This window comes from Salvelinus alpinus, chromosome 27, assembly GCF_045679555.1.
Source record: "Salvelinus alpinus chromosome 27, SLU_Salpinus.1, whole genome shotgun sequence".
Taxonomy (NCBI): Eukaryota; Metazoa; Chordata; class Actinopteri; order Salmoniformes; family Salmonidae; genus Salvelinus; species Salvelinus alpinus.
The window spans coordinates 32,301,475-32,329,274 of NC_092112.1; the positions used below are offsets into that span (position 1 = coordinate 32,301,475).

The 27,800-nt window shown below is 44.5% G+C and overlaps 1 protein-coding gene across 5 annotated transcripts; it reads left to right on the top strand.

The window, feature by feature from the left end:
* The first annotated feature begins 428 nt into the window (after nucleotides 1-428).
* Nucleotides 429-27,717, top strand: LOC139556410 (centrosomal protein of 170 kDa protein B-like). 5 transcript variants are annotated; one of them, XM_071370337.1, is made up of 20 exons: nucleotides 429-834; nucleotides 3,157-3,294; nucleotides 6,738-6,827; nucleotides 9,555-9,633; nucleotides 9,768-9,826; nucleotides 9,995-10,112; nucleotides 11,339-11,455; nucleotides 11,574-12,092; nucleotides 12,217-13,454; nucleotides 13,812-14,000; nucleotides 14,189-14,330; nucleotides 14,426-16,216; nucleotides 22,445-22,700; nucleotides 22,829-23,000; nucleotides 23,274-23,312; nucleotides 23,903-24,040; nucleotides 24,272-24,360; nucleotides 24,500-24,593; nucleotides 24,692-24,750; nucleotides 24,951-25,125. In XM_071370337.1, exons 2-20 carry the CDS (start codon nucleotides 3,190-3,192, stop codon nucleotides 24,997-24,999), a joined length of 5,343 nt encoding a protein of 1,780 aa, XP_071226438.1. In that variant the 5' UTR covers nucleotides 429-834; nucleotides 3,157-3,189; the 3' UTR covers nucleotides 25,000-25,125. The 5 variants fall into 5 exon arrangements, with proteins under 5 accessions (XP_071226438.1, XP_071226434.1, XP_071226435.1 ...); XM_071370333.1 differs by having other exon boundaries at nucleotides 430-834; nucleotides 24,692-24,743; nucleotides 24,951-27,717; XM_071370334.1 differs by having other exon boundaries at nucleotides 430-834; nucleotides 14,207-14,330; nucleotides 24,692-24,743; nucleotides 24,951-27,717.
* Nucleotides 27,718-27,800: the final 83 nt, after the last annotated feature.

The window sequence follows — 27,800 nt, forward strand, 5'->3', positions numbered from 1 at the left end:
TGAAAGGTTAAGCATTAGATTCTTTGGGCACATAATGGACAAATTAAGCATCTAAATCATCCATGACATGATAGTTTTACAGGAAGCTGATTTGAATTCTTTATTTATAATTGACCATTAACAGAAATTACACCAATTTCAGTAGCCTCCTGTAGGCTACTATGTAATCAAGGGCGTGGATTTACAGGCTATCCAAAAGCGCGAGGTATAGACATGTAGTTTACCAGGCCTACCTGGCAGTCCGTATGGGATGAGAAGGCACAGTCAATATCCGTAATAATAACACACTTTTGCAACATTTTAATTCGTATCAGCAATTCCAAATTCGCTGTTAGCCTACACTACATTTTTTAAATTATAATGTAAACAAAAGACGTGACGTCATCACATAACGGTGTCCAATGCCCCTCACGTGAATGATTTTTAAACCACATTTTCAATATCCAAAAATATTTCAACAAGAATCTGTAACAAAATCTTCGTTAGACAACGCTTGTTCATATTTATTTGGGATAGACATAGCTATATAATCCTGCATTCGGCATACATTAGAGCAGGTGCACCACCAGATAACTGAGCATCTGATATTCGCCGTTGGTCCTGCTGTGCGTTTGGAGGCGGCGCGCTGGTCAGACAGAAATGCCATAACAGCAGCTTCGATATCACCACCCGAAGTGCATGATATTCACCTGGACCCGCGTAACGACATCGATTTGAAGCCACATTTGACCACAGACTGAATTGTCAGAGGATTGCGCCAAGGCTGGTGCTGTCTATTTGATGGTGACATCGTTTGTTGCTTTTTGGTGGGGAGCAGCATCTGGAATATTGTAGGTAGGTCGCGAGGATTTCAATATTAGAAAATGACATTATTTCATCATGCCAGTGGCCTAGACCTATCTTATTTGGTATGGTCGACGGCGATATATTTTGGGTTAAAACGATAAAGATCTAGCTCGTCCGTGCCTCATTGAATGGGGCAGTAGCCTACTCCAGGCTTTTGGGGCTAAACGCGCCTTTTTAATGTTAGCTACATTGATTGTAGCATTCTGTCCATGGCAGTATCGACAGTTGCATCCTCTGCCTATAACTATTAGGCTATTGCGCCCAATCAATTGTATACGTTGTATCGTAGTAGGACTATATGAACTAACAATAGTGCTGGGCTGGGCATATAAAGCAGACATCATCATCCAGTCGGTTGGCTTCTCACTGACGCGAGCATCCGGCACCAGCTGCGCTGTATGATCGGGTTATTTAATGAACAAATTAAAGGCGTTGGAGAAACTATTGAAGGAACGAGTCAGGTCGCCTCAAGGACACATTTAGGTTGAGCTTGAATGTAACTGGGATTTCAATTATCCTATAACGGTGCATGTTTCAAAGAGGGCATGCAGACATTCTGTAGGCTATCACGTGCATCTTATTGGCTACTGACACCGGCCTGTAATGGAGTGTGGAAATTGATGCGATGCCTATTCTTAGTATGAATAATACGTGTGTTTATGAATCATTTAAGATTTGCTTCAGAAATATGTTTCATTGTTTCCATTTGAGATGAGCCTAACATTTGCTTTCTTATAGTCAGTATGTTGCTACCTATTATGCAGTAATAATATTCATCACCATAGGCCTACATTGTTATTTTGTATGGGCAGCTCTGGTTTTGGGTCTGTAAGGCTTACTTAGCAGCAATACCATTTTCTCTGGTGTTCACTGTAACACGGAGCTATTGTAGTGAGGATTCTAGTTAGGCACAAACTATTGAATATGAGAAACCTCTATGAAATGTGATATTACACAAAACCGTGGTCTTAAGAAATAATATCACAATGCTGGAGGGATAGGGCAGGGGACTCTTACATCGATGTTATAGCTGCTATAAAGACCTCTCCATCTTCCTCTCTCCATTTATTTCTAATGTGAGCATTATTGCCTTCGTTTTGGTATCAGAGCAACACCACCCATGTCCATTGCAGGACATTGGCCCTTTTAAACTTAAACCTCCCTGTTGAAAGACAAGCATTCAGATTACAGATCAAAGGCCTGCGATGCTGTTTGCTGCTATTAAAGGCCCTCTTCATTTCAGTGCTATAAGGCTGTGCTATATCGCTATCGCCGTGCTAGCAGTATCCCCCTGTCCTTAACACCCCTGATCTAATACATGTGATTCAGCATCCTGATGAGCAGCTAATGAGTTAAATCAGGCGTGTTAGAGCAGGGCTGGAACAAAAGCCTGAGCAGCCAGTAGCTCTCTAGGAGAGGGCTGGCCGTCCCTGGTCTAGGGCGTGGTTCCAGTGTTAGTTACAACGTAGCATCTTGGGCCCTCTCAGTTTCACATCCCTTGCCACCAGTCCCAAAGTTTGCGGTGTCATAGCAGCGCTGACTTCTAAACAGAGGGCTATGGGCTTACCTACACCACTGACCTAGCTACAGTACCATTCCCTGTTGGTGACATTGAACCACTGCAAAGGCACACTGACAGTAGTTACTGATCATTCTCACGGAATGCTTCATTAGTGTCATTTGAAAAAAGGCTCTCAATCTCATTTCCACCCAAGCATAAGCCTGCCTTTGATTTTTCACTGATACCACCACTCTTTCTCATGTTATTTCCTGTGAATCAGCATTCTGCACGGCATGTTGGGACTGCAGTATGAATAGTCCTGTGAGTGAACAAGTGAACTCAAATAACAGGTCAATCAATTCATGTCCTGCTCCCTCAAGGGTGTCCATAGCAAGGCCTACGTTGAGCAGATCGATGTGCAATGGATAGTGACAGCATTGAAATCAGCAGTTGATAGTTTGTTGGTTGAGTTGATGAATAGGTTACGGTTCTTTGATGTTTTCTAGACATCGTTTAACTCTATTTGCAGATGTGTCTAGAAGACTTGACAGTGTGCTGGACTTTGTGTTACCACAACACTGGAGCAATGTAAATATTTATGTGCCACAAAATGTCTATCTAATGGAGAGATCTGCCCATTGGATGAATTTTATGATGGCAATTTTTTTTAAACATATTTTAAGGGACAATTGGTCAGTATGATCGATCGTTCATGATTATGGTGATGGCTACCTCCCTGAATGGATACCATACTGTACGTTGCACGTGTTCTACCCTGACATACTGTATGCGTCTCCTGTGTGTCCCAGGATGCAAAGGGGTTTCCCGGGGGGCCTGTGAAGATGAGCGTGACATCATGGTTCCTGGTCAGCAGCTCTGCCACCCGCCACCGTCTTCCACGGGAGATGATCTTCGTGGGCCGGGAGGACTGTGAGCTGATGCTGCAAGTAGGTGACGTGACCCTGGCCCTGACCCTGACAACCTCCTTTAAAAAGCTTAATATTGATGTTACTCTCTAATCTAATGCATCATCTTATCCTCAGGCGCAGATAACTAGAGATATTATTGTATTCCATGTAGTCCTCTTCTTCATGAGGAAGAGGGGAAGTCTGTGAGTGAAACTCAGTGACTACTAAGATCATTCAGAGATGGTGGCTGGAGTAGGGCAGTAAGTAAAACTGTGTTGTCTGTCATGCTACATGGGAAAGCGAGAAAGGCTGAAGAGGGTTGTCTGATGGGGTAGTTTACTCACTGTCCCATGGCACCATTAGCAGAAGGTAGTTGTGCCCATGGGACAGTGAGTCATCCACCCAGTCAGAAAACCCTCTTCAGCCTGCCTCAGCCACTGTCTCCTTCCTGTGTAGCATGAAAGACAACAAATTGATCAACACTCAAAATATGTCTATCTATCCTCCTTCTGAAAGCATGCTCACTTTTATCCGATCATGTCAGAGTTTGCTGTCTGGAGGACCTGTGCAAGGGTTTCTACAGTGCAGTAGCATAGACCAGTATTTTTAAAATCCAATCAGAGGAGCCTTCAGGGGGTGCCCAATTTTTGTTGTATCCCACCTGATTCAACTAATCAAGGGCTCAGTGATTAGTTGATTAGTTCAATCGGGTGTGTTAGTGCTGGGCTAAGACGAAATGGGAACCTCCTGAGAATCCTTCCAGAAACACTGGCTGACTATTTGTAATGGTAAAGGCAAATTTTTAGGACAATCTGATTGGCTACCATACAGTAGGAAGGGGTGGCATAAAGGGGAAATGGATGTCAAACATCACAGAAATCACTGAAGGAAGCAGACGCCTCTCAACAAAGGTCTCTTATTTTGGGATGGTCAATGAGATGGTATGTCGATAAGGTTGTCATCTGGTTAGGGCTAGCACTCTGTCTGTCGGCTGGAGATCACTACCTTCCTTGATGTGTGGGTGGAACAGCAACGTAATTTTACATACAGATAGTTATAGCCACATTGATGTACCATTTCACTGCATAGTTCAGATGACTGTAACGTTACTCTGAAAAAGACGACTGGCTATCTACTATTGGTGTCAGGCTTTGGCCGGTCAAAGCCTCAGCCCTTGATATTACAAGAAGCAACAGCTAGATACACTGATTTGCTACTAGAGGAAGACATCAGTTATCAACAAAAGTCTGCAGTGAAAAATAGGCCTTTTAGAGCACTGGGAGTTGTTAACCTTGACATGATCCAAAATGTGGCCTGTTTTTTAAATGTCATGTACAGTATACTGTATATAGTTCCTACCAGTTGCCGTGGCGCCAGCTCGGAGATCCTGATGATGCAGAGCTGTCTGCCCCACAGTGTCTTCCGATGTGGCCATCTGTTGCCAATAGCAACAGCAGAGATGGACTTTTTCCCTCACACGGCGAATGGGTGGCCTGTTGCCATCCCGGAACAATATTGTGTTATAGGACTAATGCTTTCTCACCCGCTCCTTCAATCTAAACCCAATTTGTTAGTATACCTGCACTTTAAAGTCAGTCTCCTCATCCTCCCGAAGCCCTCTGAAGGGGACAAAGGTCTTCTCTTCTCTGTGTTGTGTGTAATTTACACTCCCTCCATATTGTTGGCCACAGATAACAGGCCTTTGTCCTTCCTACCTGCCGAGCCACAGCAGTGTCTCTGATTCCAGCACTATTTATCACCTTTTTTTATTTGTTTAGCGGTGAAAGTTACCTCATACATCTGGCAACAATGATGGTATTGTGTAGCTCCAAACACTATTTTGAATATATGACACACTGGTGCAACTACACCATTTTAGTGAACTGGATTATTTGTCATGATGTTATTATTAATTGAAAATTGATACAATGCTTGTACAAAGCTACTGTTTTGATAGTAGACTGCCATTGTGGCCCTTAGCCATTACTCCCTTAGAGTATTTTGTTCAGTGGTATGGGGCTCCCACCTGAGGTGGTTCATGACTGAGTTGGACTACCACCCTATGTCTCTTGTATCAGGCTTCAGTATCACTAGGTCTTTCATCATTATGTGTTTAACAGTGATTTTTGCACTGAACTAGCCTAGCAACTTGGCTAGGCAGAATGCTTTTGGTCACTGTCTGAAGCACTTGTCTGGATGGTGGCTCCTGTCATGATGTGGTTGAGTTTAGTCTCTGACCCATTTCACTTCCCGGATGTAACCACATTGGAACATTTCCCTCTTCCTTCCACTGTCTAGCCTTCTCGCCTGTCATAGTAGGGAAATCCTTTTCAACTGACATGGCCAACATTTTAGTAACTGTACTCATTAACTTGTTTTGTGGGTGGGAAATGTATTGAGAAATGGATAGAGAAACACTGCTCTTTAGGAGTGACTATCAAGGCAGAGCCTGCCATTGTGTTAGTGTACTCCGCACAGACATGTTCAAGGCAGTAGTGAGTAGGAGGATGTGAATGTAAAGTACTTTCTTCTTTTTTTTGCTCATCATTCATACAATTCACCAAATACAGCTAGATACTATTACTTATCTAGTGAGTCATCCTCCAGTTCACTTGCCTTTTTAATAGAGGCCTGTTGGACATGCATCGCTCAGATTCTTGAGACAGACGCTTTTAGATAGTATGGTATGTTTGAATTATTCATCTTTTAAATGGTGTTATGGTTGTGAGAGTGTTCTAACTTTTGCGTAGTTGTGTCCCACGAGGAAATGACACGTGTGGTTAATGGAAGCCACGTGGCTTAGTTTGAGGCGTCTTATGGTGAACTGTATAGAATTTAGCTAGTGAAGTCTTTCCCTCACATGTAGTTGAGCAACAGGAGTTCGGCTACATGTCTTCTTGGCACGAGTTTGACCTTCTGGTTCTGTTCCGTTGGTTCCCGTAGGGACTGGATCAAGTATTTGACATATGCGCCTGAGGGTATAGAGTATCATACACAGTATTGACATGTTGCTTACTTCATATGAGTAATGGAGGTATTGAAAGTAGTCTTGCAAATTGCATCACTGCAGAAACTAAATTATAGGATTTATAGTCACTGTCTGTCATTTGTAGTAATGGTACTTCTTAAGGTACAGATTTAGGATCTTAATTTGAGCCAGTTTTCTACAGCAGGAAAATAATATTGTAGCAAGATAAAATGTGGATTATAATTCATGGACATTTTTGTAGGGGTTGGTACATTGTTTGTAAGGGAAAGTGAAGTCTGAAATTTCAAAGTGGAAATTACAAACTTCAGAAGACTTTTTAAACCTCAAATGCACTACAAGTTTTACATTTTCTGCATTGCAGGAAATGTATCATGCAACAGGGTGATCAAATTAAGATCCTACATCTGTAGTATGAAATGTATTTAAACAGAGATTGTAATTGTAGGGCACAGTTGAAGTAAACCATCCATGGTTCTCTCCTTTCCTTTTCCAGTCTCGAAGTGTGGACAAGCAGCATGCCGTCATCAACTACAACCCTGCTACCGATGAGCACCTGGTCAAAGACCTGGGCAGCCTCAATGGAGTGAGTACCCAGGGGAGGGAGGGGTAAAGAGGAAGGTACAAGCTAAAATACTTTCAATAGAAAGTTCAACTGTCTTTGGTACAAGGACTCCCCTTACTACACACAGAGATAAAAAGGCCCTAGATGTTTCAGTGTTCTGTTAAGTAGTTCTAAGCTTAGCACAGTAGATAAGTGCCATTACGTGCTTGCTTAAGCTGGTTATCTATTTTACACGGGTGTGTTAATGCTAGCTAAAAGAAGCAGAGAATTATGAATGGTTAAGCTCTGTCCTATGACGTTAGTTTCTGTTTTTCTATCTGCTCATGCTGTATGTAGTCTACTGTGCAGTGACAATGTAAATGCTAGTTCTAAGCTTAGCATAATGGAACGTATCTACTAAGTGCTTGCTTAAGCTGGTTATCTATTTTACATGGGTGTTTATAAACTGGGCAGTTAGAGCCCTGAATGCTGATTGGCTTTCAGCCAAGGTACAGTATATCAGACCGTATACTATGGGTATGACAAAAATATTTGTACTTTTTTACTAATTATGTTGGTAACCAGGTAATAATAGCAATAAGGCACCTTGGGGGTTTGTGGTATGTGGCCAATATACCACGGCTAATGGCTGTATCCAGGCACTTCACTTAAGAACAGCTCTTAGTCGTGGTATATTGGCCATATACTACACCACTTGGTGCCTCATTGCTTGAATATACAGTGCCTTCGGAAAGTATTCAGGCCCCTTGACTTTTTCCACATTTGGTTATGTTACAGCCTTATTCTAAAATGTATTAAATATAAAATGTTCCTCAGCAATCTACTACACACAATACCCCATAATGACAAAGTGAAAACAGGTCATTTTTGCAAATGTCAGAAATACTTTATTTACATAAGTATTCAGCCCCTTTGCTATGAGACTCGAAATTGAGCTCAGGTGCGTCCTGTTTCCATTGATCATCCTTGAGATCTTTCTACAACTTGATTGGAGTCCATTTGCGGTAAATTCAATTGATTGGACATGATTTGGAAAAGCACACACCTGTCTATATAAGGTCCCACAGTTGACAGTGCATGTCAGAGTAAAAACCAAGGTAATGAGATTGAAGGAATTGTCCGTAGACCTCTGAGACAGGATTGGCTCGAGGCACAGATCTGGGGAAGGGTACCAAAACATTTCTGCAGCATTGAAGGTCCAACAAGAACACAGTGGCCTCCATCATTCTTAAATGGAAGAAGTTTGGAACCACCAAGACTCTTCCTAGAGCTGGCCGCCCGGCCAAACTGTGCAATCGGGGGAGAAGGACATTGGTCAGGGAGGTTACCAAGAACCTGATGGTCACTCTGACAGAACTCTAGAGTTCCTCTGTGGAGATGGGAGAACCTTCCAGAAGGACAACCATCTCTGCAGCACTCCACCAATCAGGCCTTTATGGTAGAGTGGCCAGACGGAAGCCACTCCTCAGTAAAAGGTGCATGACAGCATGCTTGGAGTTTCCCAAAAGGTGCGTAAAGGACTCTCAGACCATGAGAAACAAGAGTCTCTGGTCTGATGAAACCAAGATTGAACTCTTTGGCCTGAATGCCAAGCGTCACGTCTGGAGGAAACATGGCACCATCTCGACAGTGAAGCATGGTGGAGGTAGCATCAGACTGTGGGGATGTTTTTCAGCGGCAGGGACTGGGAGACTAGTCAGGATCGAGTCAAAGATGAACGGCGCAAAGTACAGAGAGATCCTTGATGAAAGCCTGCTCTCAGACTGGGGCGACGGTTCACCTTCCAACAGGACAACGACCCGACACTGTACATATCTGATGTTGGAGAAGCTTCCATTGAAGAATACTGAGTTATATTGGATAAGTAACTCTCCAACCATGTGATGACAGGTAACGTAAAGCCATTTTTTTTTTTTTTTTAAGTGACCCCGACTTGAACCCGATCGAACATCTCTGGAGAGACCTGAAAAGAGCTGTGCAGCAACGCTCCCCATCCAATCTGACAGAGCTTGAGAGGATCTGCAGAGAAGAATGGGAGAATCTCGTCAAATACAAGTGTGCCAAGCTTGTAGCGCCATATCCAAGAAGACTCGATGCTGAAATCGCTGCCAAAGGTGCTTCAACAAAGTACTGAGTAAAGGGTCTGAATACGTAAACTGTTTTTGCTTTGTCATTGTGGGATATTGTGTGTAGATTGCTGAGGGGGGGACACACAATTTAATACATTTTAGAATAAGGCTGTAACGTAACAAAATGTGGAAAAAGTCAAGGGCTCTGAATACTTTCCAAAGGCACTGTACCAAGGCTAAGAGCTGTTCTTAGGCACGATGCCTTATTGCTATTCTAAACTGGTTACCAGCATAAATAGAACACTAAACAAGTGTTTTTGCGTCATACCCATGGTATATTGTCTAATCAGCATCCAGGACCCAAACTACCCAGTTCATAATGACATACAACATGACAACTGTGGCCCAAAAGTGCTGCTGAGTCCATTTTACTGAGTAGTCTAGCAACTATTTTCCTTTTAAATTGTAAAGGCCTCCGGATAGTGCTGTGAGATGGGAAATTGTTGGGTCGGAATGGGAGATTAGCTGTTTTATAGTTCACTGAACTGTTTGTTGTGCAGCTGACTGGTGGATGAGTGATGCACAGTGTCTATCCCAGGACCTCGTGGAGACTCGTGTTACATGTCATCCTTCAACATCTCCTGTTTACAGTAACCAACTGTGTTGTGTTCCCCTCTAGACCTTTGTGAATGACCTGAGGATCCCAGACCAGATTTACATTACCCTCAAGCTATCTGATGTCATTCGCTTCGGATATGATATCCTTTTTTTCTCACTCACGTCATCAATGCATAATTCTTGTGCCATATATCCGTAATCAACATTTGCTTTGGAATTTGATTGAAGTGCTTGTCTGTGATGTGATTGGCTATTGCCTTAACCTAGTATTTACATTCTCATGTGTACGTCCTGGAGAAGAGCCAACACAAAGTCCCAGAGGAGGCACTCAAGGTCAGCTTTCTATGCTAATGCAAACCTCAACTGTATTAAACAATAAACCCTAACCTGGACTAGCTTTTCAGACAGTACTGGTCTACCATCACATCATTTAGCTGGAGCTCTCTTAGGCAACTTTAGTGTGTTGTTTTTTGAGTTGTGTTGCGCCTCCTGCTGTTTCAGCATGAGAAGTACACCAGCCAGCTGCAGATGGGTCTGAGAGCCTCAGAGGGGAAGAGGGCTGAGCACCTGGATGACAAGTCCAAGCTAGAGAAGACGGACAGGAAATCTCTGTCTCAAGGTAAGCGTTAGCGAAGGCTTCAAACCTGTTTAAATGCTCTTCCACCGTATATTTCCACGGAATGTGCTTTTTTTCTTCTCATAAAACAAAGCTCATTAGTAGGAGGTCTAGATACATGTAGTGCTCATATTGATAGACCTGTTTGGATAACTACATGATGTGATAGAGGCTTTGCGCTCATGAACTCTGGGAATCGGGACATAGTGGGTTGCTCTCTTTTCATTTATCTCACTGATTAATCCTTAAGATTGCATCAATCTAATGAATATAATATTTGATTTAATACAAAAATCCCCATCGAAATCCGTCAGTTTAAGCTAAAGAGATCTGTTTTTGGGCTGCTTCTCAATCCACTGCATCCTCCGATGTCGCCCCTCCGCATCTGCGGTGGAGGGACATGGTGTGTTTTTGTATTTTTGGGGGATGATACTAACACAGCTGTTTTAACTTGGTTGAATGATCCTGGATTATTCTGATTTATAAACTGTGACTCAGTAATACCTGGAATGGTATGGTGTGTGAGGATGATGAGTATTTGAACTTTGCTCTGCTCCTCAATAATAAATAAATGTCCCTCGACCATGATGTCAGCATCAGCTCATCCTATTTCAGTCAGAACATGCTCCCCCTCTTTGTCACCCCTCTCTGTCCCTCGGCGGCGGCTGCATGCGGTCTCCATGGTGATGGCTACCGCACCCATAGTCACAGTTCAGCTCAGCACCGATGGCCTGTGATTTTTCTTGCTCTGTGTAATTCACACTGGCATCCCCACTGTCAATTGCTCTGCCAGAGAGTAATCCTTACGCCATAAATAGGTCACGATCAACTATCTATCGACTAAAGGCAGCTTTATAGGCTGCCTGTGTTGTGACCTCTCCGGCTGATGAGTCCCTGATACTTTTTGCTTGCCCTGCGAGGCTGTGACGGCATAAGTATAATCCAGTGGATAACAACTGAATCCTCACTCAAATCAACACAGAATTATTCTCCTCGTTTACTGTAGCCTCTGCAGTAAAAACATTGCCTCGAGATCAACTGGATGTGTTGGACACATTGGATGAAATACTATGTCATAAATAACAAGCTTTATGTGTGTGTGATTTGATGTATTCTAGTGGGGTAGAGACAAACCTTGAATATTATTTCTCTAAACTCCCAGTGGACCAATAGTAGATGATGACTGCTGCAGAGAAATGAGTCCTCTCTCGTGTGTGTTGTGTGTTCAGAGACTCCAACCTCCCGGCCCACTCCATTGTATGGCCAGCCCTCATGGTGGGGGGAGGAGGATGCGGCCAGCAAAAGACAACACAGTGAGGGACACCGGTCAGAGGAGGGTCACCCAGGTCAGTGAATCTTCGATTCACACCATTAATGAATAGAAATAAACAAAGAATGGTTTATGCTTGTCTTTTAATTTGCTTGTGTAGCCTCATTGGTGCTTTCATACCTATCCATTTGCAGAGATTCCAAAAGAAGGTTCAGCGTTAGATTCAGAGGTGAATGGCTCCCTGTTAGAGTACAGGGACGCTCAGGGCAAGTCCAGCTTCTCCTACCATCGGGAGCCCAGCTACTTTGAGATCCCTACCAAGGAGTTTCAGCTGCATCCCAAGTCCCCGGGGGCAGAGCTCCACGAGATCCCCACCAAGGACACGGACACGCCCCATGCCCCTCCCACCCCCACCTCGCCCACTCCCCCCGTGGTGCAGAGCCACGCCTCCTTCACCATAGAGTTTGACGACTGCACCCCAGGCAAGATCAAGATCAAGGACCATGTCACCAAGTTCTCCTCGCGCCAGAGGAAACAGCAGCAGGTATCCGGCAAATCTCTGGCCACCACGCCCACTGAGGTGATGTCAGCCGAGTGCAAGGTAGCAGATTGGTTGGTGCACAGTGATGTCAGAATGATGAGAAGGCGTCCCACGTGTGAGGATGTTTACAGTGTCAAGAGTGACCAGGCTGTAAACATCAAGAGCCTCAAAGGTAAGAGAGTGGTACTTTAAAAAAGAAACGTTCATAGAATTCAGTAAGGTGTTGGGAGGTTTGGGAAGGGGCTGCGTGTGTGTTTTCTGTCCCTCATTTGTGGTTTGAATTGATCTGTTTCTAGGACACCACCATGACGATGGGACCCAGAGTGATTCTGAGGACCCGGTTTTAGGGAAAGGGAAGCGACGCAAGTCACACCACCGGATCCAGTCGCAACATTCGATCCAGTCTGAGCTTTCCCAGTCAGAGCTGTCAGAACCGTCACAACAGACTGTGCGGTCATACCAATTAGTTCAGTCACAGCAGACAGTCCAGTCGCACCATTCAATTCAGTCTGACCAGTCAGTGCCGTCACAACAGACAGTGCTGTCAGTCCAACCACACCAGACAGTCCAGTCAGATCCATCACAAATGTTACTCCAGCCTCACTTTTCTCCGCCCAAACTGACCCCAGTCTCTCCTGTGGTCCCTGAGAGGCCCCTGTCTGAAAGCCCGCCTGAGGTTGGCTCCCCCACCATGGGCCGCTCTAAGCCCGACCCCCAGGAGCCACTCAGCCAGCAAGCATTCATCATAGAGTTCTTCGACAACCCGCGCAAAAAGCGCTCCCAGTCCTTCACGGCCAACCCCGCCCACGCAGACTCTTACTCCACCCTCAAGGCCAAGCTGGAGCGGCGGAAGGGCGGGGAGAGGCCAAACTCCATGCACGGACACATGCCCCCCACCCAGCAGGTGACTGTTCCTCTGAAGGGCCATGGCGGGCCCCTGAGGTCGAGCTCCCTGAAGAGGGAGAAGACAGAGGAGCCCCTGAGTGGAGGTAGTGCCTCCTCTTCCTCCGGTTCTGGGCCTTCCTCTCGCACCTCCTCTGGCATCACCATCAAGCCGTTTGGCAGTGTGGGGAAGAAGTCCAAGCTGGCCCAGGAGTTTGCAGCAGAATTCCTGATGAAGGATGCAGCCCACAGAGCATTGTCCCCCACCAGAGATAAGACGTCTCCTCCCATGTCCGCTCCCCCGGTGATGATGATGTCACCCTCTCGCACCCGCATTCCGTCTCCCTTAGACCCCCCTTCCTCTGTTTCCTATCCCTCCACCCCCTCGCAAACCACTGCACCACGTTCCTACTCTCCAACTCCTGCCCCTCATTCCCCAGCCCTAGCCCTCTCCCAGCCCCCGTCTCGCAGCCCTGTCCAGACTGCCTCCCCAGTTCGCTCAGCCGTCCCCTCCACGACCCCTCTAATGCCGCTGGGTCTGGGGGTGGTGAGGAACGAAGAAGAGGACAGTCTGAGTGATGCCGGCACGTACACCATCGAAACAGAGTCCCAGGACAAAGAGGTGGAGGAGGCACGCAACATGATCGACCAGGTGAGATTGTAGCAGCCGGAGGTTCACCTTAAACATTCTCAATTTTTAAAGTCTGTCACCACCATGACTTCTTTGGTGGGATGGTGGACCTTTTCACATGCTGCGTGTAATTATTGTACTGTATCGTCTCCACTGTTTGGATTCTGATGTTAAATGCTACAATTCTAACAAGTGGTATAGTTCTAGAATAAACAATCAAATACCTGAATAGGAATACCTTGAGGGACGCATGCTGAGAACTTCCTCTCCTTACCCAGTACCCCCTTCCACCCCACCTGTCCTTCTTCCCCTTGCAAAGTCCCATTGTCCCTTCTCTTCTCCTACCTACCTCATGCATGCTCTGTCCCTCCCTGACAGGTGTTTGGTGTCCTCGACTCACCGGAGTACAGTGGTGCCGGAGTGTATAGACCCATCATTAATGATGGCAAGGACGAGCCGGCAATGCTCCGGCCTAGTGACGCTAGCACTGTGGATCAAATGAAAGCAGTGTCTATGCATGGCTTTAACCCAGCCGCTCTCAGTGGGGCCCCTTCAGGCCCCTTCCAGGTAACCTCACCGTCCTACGCTACTGGAGAAATTAGGGACTTAATAAGTTTATTATTTGTCCTTCCTTTACTCCCTTTGGCTTCTACAGTGCCTCTCCTTACAATGTAAGGATTGTTCTTGGAAGGAGATTATAATGGTGGGTATCCTTCGACGTTGTGCTCTGTAGCGCTGCATCTAACCCCTCATAGTTTCCTACACTGTTTCAGGTGCCGTCTTCTAACACTGCAGCACAGGAGGAGGGGCCTAAGTGGGTTTCTCGCTGGGCCAGTCTGGCAGACAGCTGTGCAGAACCAAGCTGTACTCCACCTCAAGGGGAATTTGCAGAGGGAGGTGAGTCGTCTGCACCCACTGACCGCTCTGCTCAGAACTTATGTGAGCAAACTTTGGGGAAAAAGGCTGAATTAAAATATGTTTCTCTTTCCTAGATTTACGATTGATGAGTCGGTTGATGCCTAGCCACAGCATGGATAACTCTGAGTCAGAGGCGAGCCAGAGTTGTAGGATCAGGAGGCTGCTTCCCCAGGTTCCCCCTGGAGACAGAGACAAGCCAGAAAGCCCCACCCCCAGCATCTTGATCCGCCACGAACCCCCCTACCCAGGCCCCGAAACCCCCCTGGAGAGGAGTAGTGGTACGCCCCGGCATCAGGACTCCACCCAGAGGCTGTGCGTCCAGGACGATGTAGACCCAGACAGCCTGAGTGATGCCAGCCGCTCTGACGATGGCTCTGTGCTGGAGAGGACCAGGAAGAGCCAGGAGAGGACGAGTGGCGCTACCTCGCCCGGGGACACTGGACCTCACTATAGGGGTCAAGATAAGCTGTCTCCGTCTCAACCTACCAAGTCCACCTCTTTTTACATTGGTTCTGAGGAATGCAGCTTAGTCAAGCCGGACCTGGCCCGAAGCCCTTTTCTGTCTCAGGGGCCTGAGAGGGGGCGAGACATCCCTGCCAAAACCTCCCCCACCACCGTCCTCATCAGGCACCTGAGCAGCCACGAGCCCCGGAGGTTGGGCATCAAGCCAAACAACTCAGCCCCCAACCTCCACTCCCAGCAGGACAAGGAGTCTAAAGACCCCAGTAAAGACTCTCTAGGGACTTCCTCGTTTGTCAGGCAGGAGAGCTTCACCAAGGAGCAACCCAGTGACGACATCCAGATTAAGAGGCTCCCCCACATCTCCAGTCACCCCACCCTGAGGGACATGGAGCAGAGGAGAGAGACTGCAAAGGACCCACAGCCCTTCCTCCGGGATGCAGCAGACGCCTCTCTCTCCTCCCTGGAGGTCAAGTTACCCTCCTCAGGCTCCGGACACAGTTCTAAGAGAGGAGGTTCCTCCAGTCACATGGACGACTCTCTGTCTGGGGAATCCGATGTGGATACAGCCAGCACCGTCAGCCTGGTCAGCAACAAGAACACCCCCGTCACCACAGGCCCCAAGAAGAGGACGGCCGCCAGGTCCTCCTCCAGTCCGTCTGTCCAGGAGAAGGGCCACCGCCAGCCCACAGCCCGCGAGCGCCTGTCAGAGAAACGCCGCAGCCACGCAGCTGCCGGTGATAACTCCAGCAGCAAGGCCGAGCAGGCCAAGCGCTTCCAGATGCGGCGCAGCACGGGGAACTGCGGTTCCCTGGACCTATCAGAGGACCAGCAGAGTTCTGGCCAGCACTGGCCTGACACGGCCTCTGACCATGAGACCAGCTCCCGGCCCGCCAGCCGCAACAAGAAGCTCATAGCTCCCCTACAGAAAGAGGACAATGGGAAGACCCCCAAGAGTGCAGCACAGCAGGCGCTGATCCGCTCCAACAGCCTGTCAGCACCACGGCCCACCAGAGCATCCATGCTGCGCAGGGCACGCCTGGAAGAGACCTCTGACAATGATGGTACAGAGACTGACCGGGGATCCCAGAACTCAGACCACATCGGTGCTCCCTCCAAGGTGTCTGCTGACGGGAAGAAGCTCCTCTCCAGACTGGACATCTTGGCCATGCCCAGGAAGCGAGCAGGCTCCTTCACTACGCCTAGTGACAACGAGTCCTCCATCACCACCCCTTCAACCCGGCCTGGCTTCTCCAACCGGAGTGCAGAATCAACTGGGCCGGTCAGGAAGACATCAGTGGGTGAAGCAGGGGCAAAGCAGGGGGTCACAAGAGGGTCCGGAGCCCCTGGGAAGCAGCCCTTCACACGCACACGCTCCAGCGGGACTAAATACTCCAGCACAACCAGTGAGTATTATTGAAGTTACCATTGAGTAACTTCTCAATCTGCATAGCCATGCTATTTGCTTGCACAAAGCAACGCAGAGAACGCGTATATATATTTTTTTGAATTGTAATTCATGATTTAAAAGTCATAGCACCTTTTTTTGTAAGAGTGTATCTAGAACCTAAAAGGATTCTTCAGCTGTCCCCGTAGGAGAAACCTTTGAAGAACCCTTTTGGGTTTTATCTGGAACCCCAAATAATTATACTTTAAACCAAAAAGGGTTACCTTATGGGGATAGCCAAAGAACCCTTTTTTCTAGAAGTGTATACAGTATGATCAAATTTAAGACTGACTGGGGATTGTCATGATACAAATTATTATTTTTATGATACTGGGATGTTGTGTATGTGTTCTTAATTACTGTTTTAAGTAGAGGTCGACCGATTATGATTTTTTTCAACGCCGATACCGATTATTGGAGGACCAAAAAAAGCCGATACCGATTAATCGGACGATTTTACATTTTTTTGACAATGACAATTACAACAATACTGAATGAACACTTATTTTAACTTAATATAATACATAATTAAAATCAATTTAGCCTCAAATAAATAATGAAACCTGTTTAAATAATGCAAAAACAAAGTGTTGGAGAAGAAAGTAAAAGTGCAATATGTGCCATGTAAAAAAGCTAACGTTTAAGTTCCTTGCTCAGAACATGAGAACATATGAAAGCTGGTGGTTCCTTTTACATGAGTCTTCAATATTTCCAGGTAAGAAGTTGTAGTTGTTATAGGACTGTTTCTGTTGTATTTCATATACCTTTGACTATTGGATGTTCTTATAGGCACTTTATTATTGCCAGTGTAACAGTATAGCTTCCGTCCCTCTCCTCGCACCTACCTGGGCTTGAACCAGGAACACATCGACAACAGCCACCCTCGAAGCAGCGTTACCCATGCAGAGCAAGGGGAACAACCACTCCAAGTCTCAGAGCGAGTGACGTTTGAAACGCTAGCCATAGCTAGCCATTTCACATCGGTTACACCAGCCCAGAGTTGATAGGCTTGAAGTCATAAACAGCTCAATGCTTGAAGCACAGCGAAGAGCTGCTGGCAAAACGCACAAAAGTGCTGTTTGAATGAATGCTTACGAGCCTGCTGGTGCCTACCACCGCTCAGTCAGAATGCTCTATCAAATCATAGACTTAATTATAACATAATAACACACAGAAATACGAGCCTTAGGTCATTAATATGGTCGAATCCGGAAACTATCATCTCGAAAACAAGACGTTTATTCTTTCAGTGAAATACGTAACCGTTCCGTATTTTATCTAACGGGTGGCATCCCTAAGTCTAAATATTCCTGTTACATTGCACAACCTTCAATGTTATGTCATAATTACGTAAAAATCTGGCAAATTAGGCGCCCAAACTGTTGCATATACACTGACTCTGCGTGCAATGAACGCAAGAGAAGAGACACAATTTCACCTGGTTAATATTGCCTGCTAACCTGGATTTCTTTTAGCTAAATATGCAGGTTTAAATATATATACTTCTGTGTATTGATTTTAAGAAATACATTGATGTTTATGGTTAGGTACAGTCATGCAACGATTGTGCTTTTTTCGCAAATGCGATTTTGTTAAATCATCCCCCGTTTGGCGAAGTTGGCTGTCTTTGTTAGGAAGAAATAGTCTTCACAGTTCGCAACGAGTCATGTTAGCAGGCAATATTAACTAAATATGCAGGTTTAAAAAATCTATACTTGTGTATTGATTTTAAGAAAGGCATTGATGTTTATGGTTAGGTACACGTTGGAGCAAAGACAGTCCTTTTCCACGAATACGCACCGCATCGATTATATGCAACGCAGGACACGCTAGATAAGCTAGTAATATCATCAACCATGTGTAGTTAACTAGTCATTATGATTGATTGATTGTTTTTTATAAGATAAGTTTAATGCTAGCTAGCAACTTACCTTGGCTTCTTACTGCATTCGCGTAACAGGCAGTCTCCTCGTGGAGTGCAATGTAATCAAGTGGTTAGAGCGTTGGACTAGTTAACTGTAAGGTTGCAAGATTGAATCCCCGAGCTGACAAGGTAAAAATCTGTCATTCTGCCCCTGAACAAGACAGTTAACCCACCGTTGTTCCTAAGCCGTCATTGAAAATACGAATGTGTTCTTAACTGACTTGCCTAGTTAAATAAAGATTAAATAAAGGTGTAACAAAACGGTGTCCAAAAATACCGATTTCCGATTGTTATGAAAACTTGAAATCGGCCTTAATTAATCGGCCATTCCGATTAATCGGTCGACCTCTAGTTTTAAGGTTACCGCTTTTCAGGACAATAACTGCCTGCCTGCCACTGGCTCAATACAGACTCTCTGCAACTGTCACTGCAACAGACACCTTTTCACATTACACTAATGAATTGTAATTCATGATTTGAAAGTCATACAGTGCTGTGAAAAGGGATTTGCCCCCTTTCTAATTTTCTCTACTATTACATATTTTTCATGCTGAATGTTCTACTACCAAAACCTAATATTAGACAAAGGGAACCTGAGTGAACAAATAACACAATGACATACTTATTTCATTTATTTCATAAACTAAGTTATGCAACACCGAATGCCCCTGTGTGAAAAAGTAATTGCCCCCTTACACTCAATAACTGGTTGTGCCTCCTTTTATCTGCAATGACCGCGAACAAACGCTTCCTGTAATGTTTTTGGGTTTGCAGCGTTTGGTTTTCGCCAGGCATAATGGGACCCATGTTGTCCCAAAAGTTATACTTTTTTTTTTTTTACCCCCTTTTCTCCCCAATTTTCGTGGTATCCAATTGCTAGTAATTACTATCTTGTCTCATCGCTACAACTCCCGTACGGGCTCGGGAGAGACGAAGGTCGAAAGCCATGTGTCCTCCGAAACACAACCCAACCAAGCCGCACTGCTTCTTAACACAGCGCGCCTCCAACCCGGAAGCCAGCTGCACCAATGTGTCGGAGGAAACACCGTGCACCCGGCTCCCTTGGTTAGCGCACACTGCGCCCGGCCCGCCACAGGAGTTGCTGGTGCGCGATGAGACAAGGATATCCCTACCGGCCAAACCCTCCCTAACCCGGACGACGCTAGGCCAATTGTGCGTCGCCCCACGGACCTCCCGGTCGCGGCCGGCTGCGACAGAGCCTGGGCGCGAACCCAGAGTCTCTGGTGGCGCAGCTAGCGCTGCGATGCAGTGCCCTAGACCACTGCGCCACCCGGGAGGCCAAAAGTTATACTTTTGACTCATCTGTCCATAGAACATTCTTCAAAGTTTTGATGATCATCCAGGTGCTTTTTTGGCAAACTTGAGTCTACTTTTGAGGCGACATGGGTCCCATTATGTCTGGCGAAAACCAAACCCTGCATTCCACATTTAAGAACCTCATACCAATGGTCAAGCATGGTGGTGGTAGTGTGAGGGTTTGGGAATACTTTGCTGCCTCAGGACCTGGACGACTTGCCTTAATAGAGGACCCATGAATTATGTTCTGTACCAGAGAATTCTACTGGAGAATGACAGGCCATCTGTCTGTGAGCTGAAGCTGAAGCGCAGCAAAACACACAATCAAGACTACATTAAAATGGCTAAAAAGCAACACATTTTAAGTTTTGGAATGGCCTAGTCAAAGTCCAAACCTAATCCCAATTGAGATGTTGTGGCAGGACTTGAAACGAGCAGTTCATGCTTGAAACCCCACAAATGTCGCTGAGTTAAAGCAGTTCTACATGCAAGAGTGGACCAAAAATTCCTCGACGGTGATGTGAGAGACTGATCAACTACTACAGGAGGCATTTGGTTGTAGTCATTGCAGCTAAAGGTGGTACAACCAGTTATTGGGTGTTGCATAACTTTGTTAATTAGATTAAATAAGTATTAAAAAATGTAAACTCCGGTTCCCTTTATCTGATATTATGTTTTGGTTGAAGATCTGATAACATTCAGTATTAAAAATGTAGAAAATCAGAAAGGGGGCAAATACATTTTCACGGGACTGTATATGATCAAATTTAAGATTTGAAAACTAATTCAGGTGCACATAAAAACACAGGGCCACTGAGTATTGAAACAGGGCCTGACAATGAGTTGAAGTGACCTTTTCCACCCTTCATAGTGAATGTGACTCAGTCTCCCTTTTGAGATGCATGCTGGTAGGCTGTATTTTGGCTTGTCCTGTAGGAGCTCAGTGTAGTTGCTACGAAGCAGTGTGATGATGCCCTCTGCTGCCTGCTGCCGTTTCAATAGAAACACAGCCCCTGGTGGAAGCAGACTGAACCAGGTTTTCCTCTAGGATTTAGGATTTTGCCTATGCCTATCCATTCCGTTTATTTGTTATCCTGAAAAACTCCCTAGTCCTTAATGATTACAAGCATAGCCATAACATGACGCAGCCACAACTATGCTTTATATGGAGTGGTACTCAGTAATGTATTGGATTTGCCCCAAACATAATACTTTGTATTCAGGACAAAAAGTGAATTGCTTTGCCACATATTTTGCAGTATTACTTTAGTGTCTTGTTACAAACAGGATGCATGTTTTGGAATATTTTGTTTATTTTTAGACTTCCTCCTTTTCACTGTGTCAATTAGGTTAATATTGTGGAGTAACTACAATGTTGTTGATCCATTCTCAGTTTTTTCCTATCACAACAATTAAACTCCAACTTTTAAAGTCATCAATGGCCTCATGGTGAAATCCCTGGGTGGTTTCCTTCCTCTCCGGCAACTGAGTTAGGAAGGACGCCTGTATCTTTGTAATGATTGGATGGTGTATTTTTTTGACCCGTCTACCAATAGGTGCCCTTTGCAAAGCATTGGAAAACCTCTCTGGTCTTTATGGTTGAATCTTTGTTTGAAATTCAATGCTCGACTGAGGGACCTTTTATAGATAACTATGTGTGGGGTAAAGCGATGAGGTAGTCATTCAAAAATCATGTTAAACACTATTGCACACAAAGTGAGTCCATGCAACTTATTATGTGACTTGTTACTAAGCACATTTTTACTGAACTTATTTAGGCTTGCCATACCAAAGGGGTTGAATTTATTTTTTATTTTATTTTTCACCTTTATTTAACCAGGTAGGCTAGTTGAGAACAAGTTCTCATTTGCAACTGCGACCTGGCCAAGATAAAGCATAGCAGTGTGAACAGACAACACAGAGTTACACATGGAGTAAACAATAAACAAGTCAATAACATGGTAGAAAAAAAAGAGAATCTATATACAATGTGTGCAAAAGGCATGAGGTAGGCAATACATCGAATAATTACTATTTAGCAGATTAACACTGGAGTGATAAATCATCAGATGATCATGTGCAAGAAGAGATACTGGTGTGCAAAAGAGCAGAAAAGTAAATAAATAAAAGCAGTATGGGGGTGAGGTAGGTAAATTGGGTGGGTAGTTTACAGATGGACTATGTACAGCTGCAGCGATCGGTTAGCTGCTCGGATAGCGGATTTTTAAAGTTGTTGAGGGAGATAAAAGTCTCCAACTTCAGAGATTTTTGCAATTCGTTCCAGTCGCAGGCAGCAGAGAACTGGAAGGAAAGGCGTCCAAATGAGGTTTTGGCTTTAGGGATGATCAGTGAGATACACCTGCTGGAGCGCGTGTTGCGGGTGGGTGGGTGAATACTTATTGACTCAAGACATTTCAGCTTTTCATTTGAATTAATCTATAAAAAATCTGAAAACACAATTCCACTGACATTATGGGATATTGTGTGTAGGCCAGTGGCACAAAAAAAACTATATTTAATCCATTTTTAATTTAAGTCTAACACAGCCAAACATGTAAAAAGTCAAGGGGTGTGAATAATTTTTGAAGGCACTGTAAATGAATGGCCCATATTATGCAGTGCTGGTGTATTGCGTTTTTACTTATCAGTATTGTGGCGTAGTATTTGTAATCCCAAGGGTCTGTCAATGACTAATGTTGTTCATATTATAAAGGTGGTGCTGCTGGGAGGCCCTATTTCTGCAGAAAAACAATTTAAAAAAAATAGCTGAAAAATGTTTTTATTTATTTTAAACACTTTTTTTGCCCTTGTGCAAGGCACTTGCCCCTGGAGCAAATTAGGGTTGCCGCACTTCATGGCTGACCCTTTAAAAAAAATGTTTTTTGTATGTATCCTGTAACTGCATGAGATATGGATCAAATGAAAAACCGTGCTGTTATCTGGTAGGTTCCCGTCAAAGGCAGAAGGGTTCAGACTACACCTCCACATCTGAAGAGGAATATGAGGCCAGCTCTGGAACCCCCAAACACAAACGCTCCTCCCACATGTCTGCTGCCACACAGACCCCCCGGGCCCAGAAGGAGAAAGCTGCTGCAGAAGTTGCCCGGTCCAAGTCCGGCTCACTGGAGTTGGAGGAGGACGAGGTCCAGAATGAGGATGACCACTACCAGAACTGGACCACACACAGCGCCGAGATAGCAAAGTAGGGTGATACAATGGATCGCCTGGCTGAAACCACATATTGAGCCTTATGATTGGCAGCTGTAGAACATGCATTCTGTACGTATGTATTATTTTATGTGGTCGTGACTTGTGTTTCTGTCTTCCCAGGCTCAGTCAGGACTTGGCCAAGGACCTTGCCATCCTGGCCCGTGAGATTCATGACGTGGCGGGGGACGGGGACTCTCAAAGTTCCTCTGGAATGGGCACCAACCCCTCCCCCAGCTCTGCACCCAACACGCCCGGGCCCGCATCCACCATACCCATCTCTAGCCGGGAAGAGGTGAGCCCGCACACTACCCATAATACACTTCAAACATGCCCCCCTGACCTGCGCCTCACGCTATGTACAGTTATTTCCATCCCTTTGTAATGTTCTATTGCATAATACAACTGCACTGGAGCCTATGGGAATTTTCTTCCCTCTATAAGTTATTTGAACCATGTGCCACTAAGCTCTTACATCAAAATGATGTACAGGTCCAGTGACGCGTGCAAAGGATCCCTTATCATTTTTTAGATTATCATGAGCATGTTTCTGTTCTCTACTGTACAGAGGCCATGTACATCTTTGCGAGGGGTCCTCCCATCTCAGGTGCATACCTCAGATACGTCTGTCTCTGTGTCTGTCTCTGTGTCTGTCTCTGTGTCTGTCTCTTGCAAAGGTTTAAATTTGTTTCCTTCACCTCCCACACTCTTCAGACTATCATCACTAACCCAAACACTCGTATGCTGTTGGATTGTCATGCTACAGATTCTTATTTTTATCATACTGGGATGTTCTATGTGTTCTTAATGAGTTTTTATGGTGACAGATTTTCTGGACCATAACTGCTTGCCACTGGCTCACTACAGACTTTCACTGTCACTGCAACAGACACCTTTTCACCTTCCACTAATGTCACTTTATTTCATGGGCTTGTATCCCAGCAAAACTAAAATTCACTGCTCACAGTTCAACTGCTCTCACTCCTGCATGTTGCCTTGGTGCATGCAATCACAAAGCACTAGTCACACTGTTATTCTGTACTAGAGAAAAATCGACCAAAGATATTGTAACTTCGTATTCTCACTGTGTGCTTGAAGTACAGTAGAAGGCCTTGAGGCACTGAGTCCCTCAGTAGTCATGGTCATGTTAGTTGTTCAGAACGTGCGGTCCATGCACTGATTCTGTTCTCTTTCCAGCTGGTCCAACATATTCCTGAGGCCAGCTTAAACTACCAGAAGGTTCTACTATCGCCAGGTTCCACCGCTGTCATGGACCTGGATCCTAACATGAATGACCAAGAGCCAAGCTCTAAGCCACGGTGGAACCGTGAAGAGGTCACTTTCCTGTCACACTTGTTTCTCCTCCCTTAAGAATTGTACTTTCACTAATTAACAATGATTTGGAAACCTAGGCTCACGCAGAAACAAACTGGCACTCAGGCTACACAAAATGAGCTGTTGCAGTTAATTTTGGTCTTCTGGGAATTAGACTAAAGTATATTAATGTATGTGAAACTACTTTGCAAACACTTTGGGTGTTTGACATTCACCATTTTCTCCCTCCAGGTGATTTTGGACAATCTGATGTTGAACCCTGTTTCTCAGCTCTCTCAGGCCATTCGGGAGAACACAGAACAGCTGGCTGAGAAAATGAAGTAAGGGAACTTGATGTACCTTGGCTCTTACCTTGTGTAATTTTAGCATTGTATTTTAAATGGAAAAGAGCTAGTCAATGTATTCCTCTCTGCCTGGCTCTGAAGGATTATACAGTATTTAGTATTTTTCTTCTGTCAGGGTTTTATTCCACAACAAGACTGAGGCCTGGGAGGAGATCGAAGCGAAGATCAATGCTGAAAACGAAGTCCCCATCCTGAAAACATCAAATAAGGTACAGAATTGGTAGCCAGTAACATCGTACATTGATAGTGTAAAACTGAGGACATTTATTTGGGAAAATGTGTAATCGTAATAATTCTACTGTCACAGGAAATCTCTTCCATCCTGAACGAGCTGAGAAGAGTACAGAAACAACTAGAAAGTAAGGGGTGGGTTTTTCTTTGTAACACATGGGTTTTTCTTTGTAGTTAAAAAAGAATAATAATCTTCCTAAAATGTACTGGGAGTGCGATGTTGAATTGCTTTTCCTGAACGACTTCATGTCTGCATGACCTATTCAGGACATCTAAATAAAGCTGAAGGCCTACGGAATCTAATAGAACATGGAATGTTCCCTTTGTTGTTGTAGTGATCAACAGCATTGTGGAACCCGGTGGAGCTGGCAGTGGGAACCCTAAGGTGGCAGCAGTGGCTACTGCTGCTTCAGGAGGACAGGCCACCAGGTCCCCCTCGCGGCAGAAGAAATCCCCCAGTAAGCCCACTGGGCTTGGGGACAGACAGCGTGGTGCTGGCCCTTCAACCAGCCCCACCACCTCCAAACCCAACGCCAACGAAAGCACCAAGAGGACCACTCGAGGCCCCAAAGGGGCAAACTTTATGGCCTGATCAGAGTTCCCAGGTTTCTGTAGCATCTGCTGGTGGCGACTGCCTCCCTTCACCACACTGTCATTTGTAATGTAATACTATCATGATATACTGTATCTGTTTTGACTGGTAAAGGTGTACTGTAATTGAGTACTGCTGTAACTGAGTACCACTGTTTAGAATTGCTTCTTCCACATTTGTACAAGCTCAACTAAAAGTAGGCAAAGCTGAGTAAAATAAGTTGTAACTTGTTGCTTTAATATGTGGATTGTGTACAGAATAATGTCCATATGCCTTGTCTACTTGTCCTGTACAATGTGTAGTAGCTCAGTACTGTAGGCTTGGCCAGATGCCCAAGATAAGACAGGCTACATTCTTGCACCAACTTTGTTACCATAGTAATAATCCTGATGAAAACAATCCTAGGTGTCCATGAGAACATGTGATGGACTACTTCAATGACATGGTAAAACAGAGCAGCATTAGAGAGGGTGTTTGCAGTGTTCTGTGCTTGTCTTGTAAAATATGATTCATTGAATGTTCCTGAAGGACTTGGATATTTTACTGCTTGGGAAAAAAGCTACTGAATGAACTGACTGACCACCATTCTCCCTTTTCTCAACTTGATTGTCTGATATTGTGAAAATGCTTAAGATTTGTTCTATGTGAATGCTGTGCGTACAGAATGTTAGGATGGTGTGTCATCCAATGTTCCAGATCCCAAATAAATGCAGTATACACTATACAGCATCAGAAAGAGGGTAAAGAGCGTACTTAGAAGGCCAGCATCCCAGAGTCGCCTCTTCACTGTTGACGTTGAGACTGGTGTTTTGCGAATACTATTTAATGAAGCTGCTAGTTGAGGACTTGTGAGGCGTCTGTTTCTTCAACTAGACACACTAATGTACTTGTCCTCTTGCTCAGTTGTGCACCGGGGCCTCCCAATTCTCTTTCTATTCTGGTTAGAGACAGTTTGCGCTGTTCTGTGAAGGGAGTAGTACACAGCGTTGTACGAGATCTTCAGTTTCTAGGCAATTTCTCGCATGGAATAGCCTTCATTTCTCAGAACAAGAATCAACTGACGAGTTTTTGGCCATTTTGAGCCTGTAATCGAACCAACAAATGCTGATGCTCCAGATACTCAACTAGTCTAAAGAAGGCCAGTTTTATTGCTTCTTTAATCAGAACAACAGTTTTCAGCTGTGCTAACATAATTGCAAAAGGGTTTTCTAATGATCAATTAGCCTTTTAAAATGATAAACTTGGATTAGCTAGCACAACGTGCCATTGGAACACAGGAGTGATGGTTGCTGATAATGGGCCTCTGTACACCTATGTAGATATTCCATTTAAATATCTGCCATTTCCAGCTACAATAGTAATTTGCAACAATAACAATGTCTACACTGTATTTCTGATCAATTTGATGTTATTTTAATGGACAAAAAAATTGCTTTTCTTTTAAAAACAAGGTCATTTCTAAGTGACCTCAAACTTTTGAACGGTGGTGTATATGCTTCAAATTAGTAAATTGGCCCAAGTTGACTGTATTCCGTCTCCTAAATTGACTGTATTGTAGTGTGCTAGCTCTGTAAAGGTAGAATGGAGCAGTTCCTTATTGTCCGCTGTATGTGTGTGTGTGTGCACTAAGAGCGCCTGTGAGTTATGTAGCTGTTGTGGGCTAAGCCAATGTCACAGTTTACTCCATCTGCAAAGGCAGCAGGGATTGTGTGTGAGGAATCCTGTATAGATGTATGTTAAAGAATAAGAACGGACAAAAAAACTATTTTAAAACTATTTTGTGAAAGTGCATGTGTAACATAATTATATAGTTTAGTTGGGTGAGAGTTCAGGCTAGTTTGCCAAATGTGCACTTTTTCATTTTGAGATACACCTCATAAGCCATGCGTGGAACTGAAAATAAAGCACTATGTTTAATTAAGCAGTAAAAACAATGACATGTAGCTGAAATGTAGGTTTAACAGACTGTTTTAGAGTATCGCTTATCAGTATGATTTCTGTCAAGTACTTAAGCCTACAACAGATCATATCTATGCTAAATGCAAAGCTTTTTTTTTTTTACAGTCATCAATGGTGCCATGGTGTTCACTGACCCTAAAGCTATTGAGAATGTATGGATTTGTCACCTACCCAGAACAGACATCTGACTGGCTATTGGTCTGATTATGTCACCTCTGCTGCTAAGGGTGATGTCAGCTTTGGGCTACTTCTCAATATTAATTTTGTTTTTGCTACAATGCATGTAACTCAAGTATAAGTGTATAAAAACACTGCAAAGTGCTAACCAAACTGTGTGAATATCTGTTGGTATACATCAAAAACTTGTTTAATTTTTAAAGACTTTGAGGTTATGTTCACACTGTTGTTCCAAATTATTTATTTAATATTTGTGTTGTACTGAATATATTTACAGATGTTATGCCATGGACTTTACATACCAGTTTGTGCATCATCATGAACATTGATTTGTACCATTATATAATTTGTAATAAACTGATTTCAGTCATAAATGCTTTATTTTATTTTAGATGTTATGATATTTAACAACAAAAGATGATGACCTACAGAACAATTGTACACTACTGCTGCATCA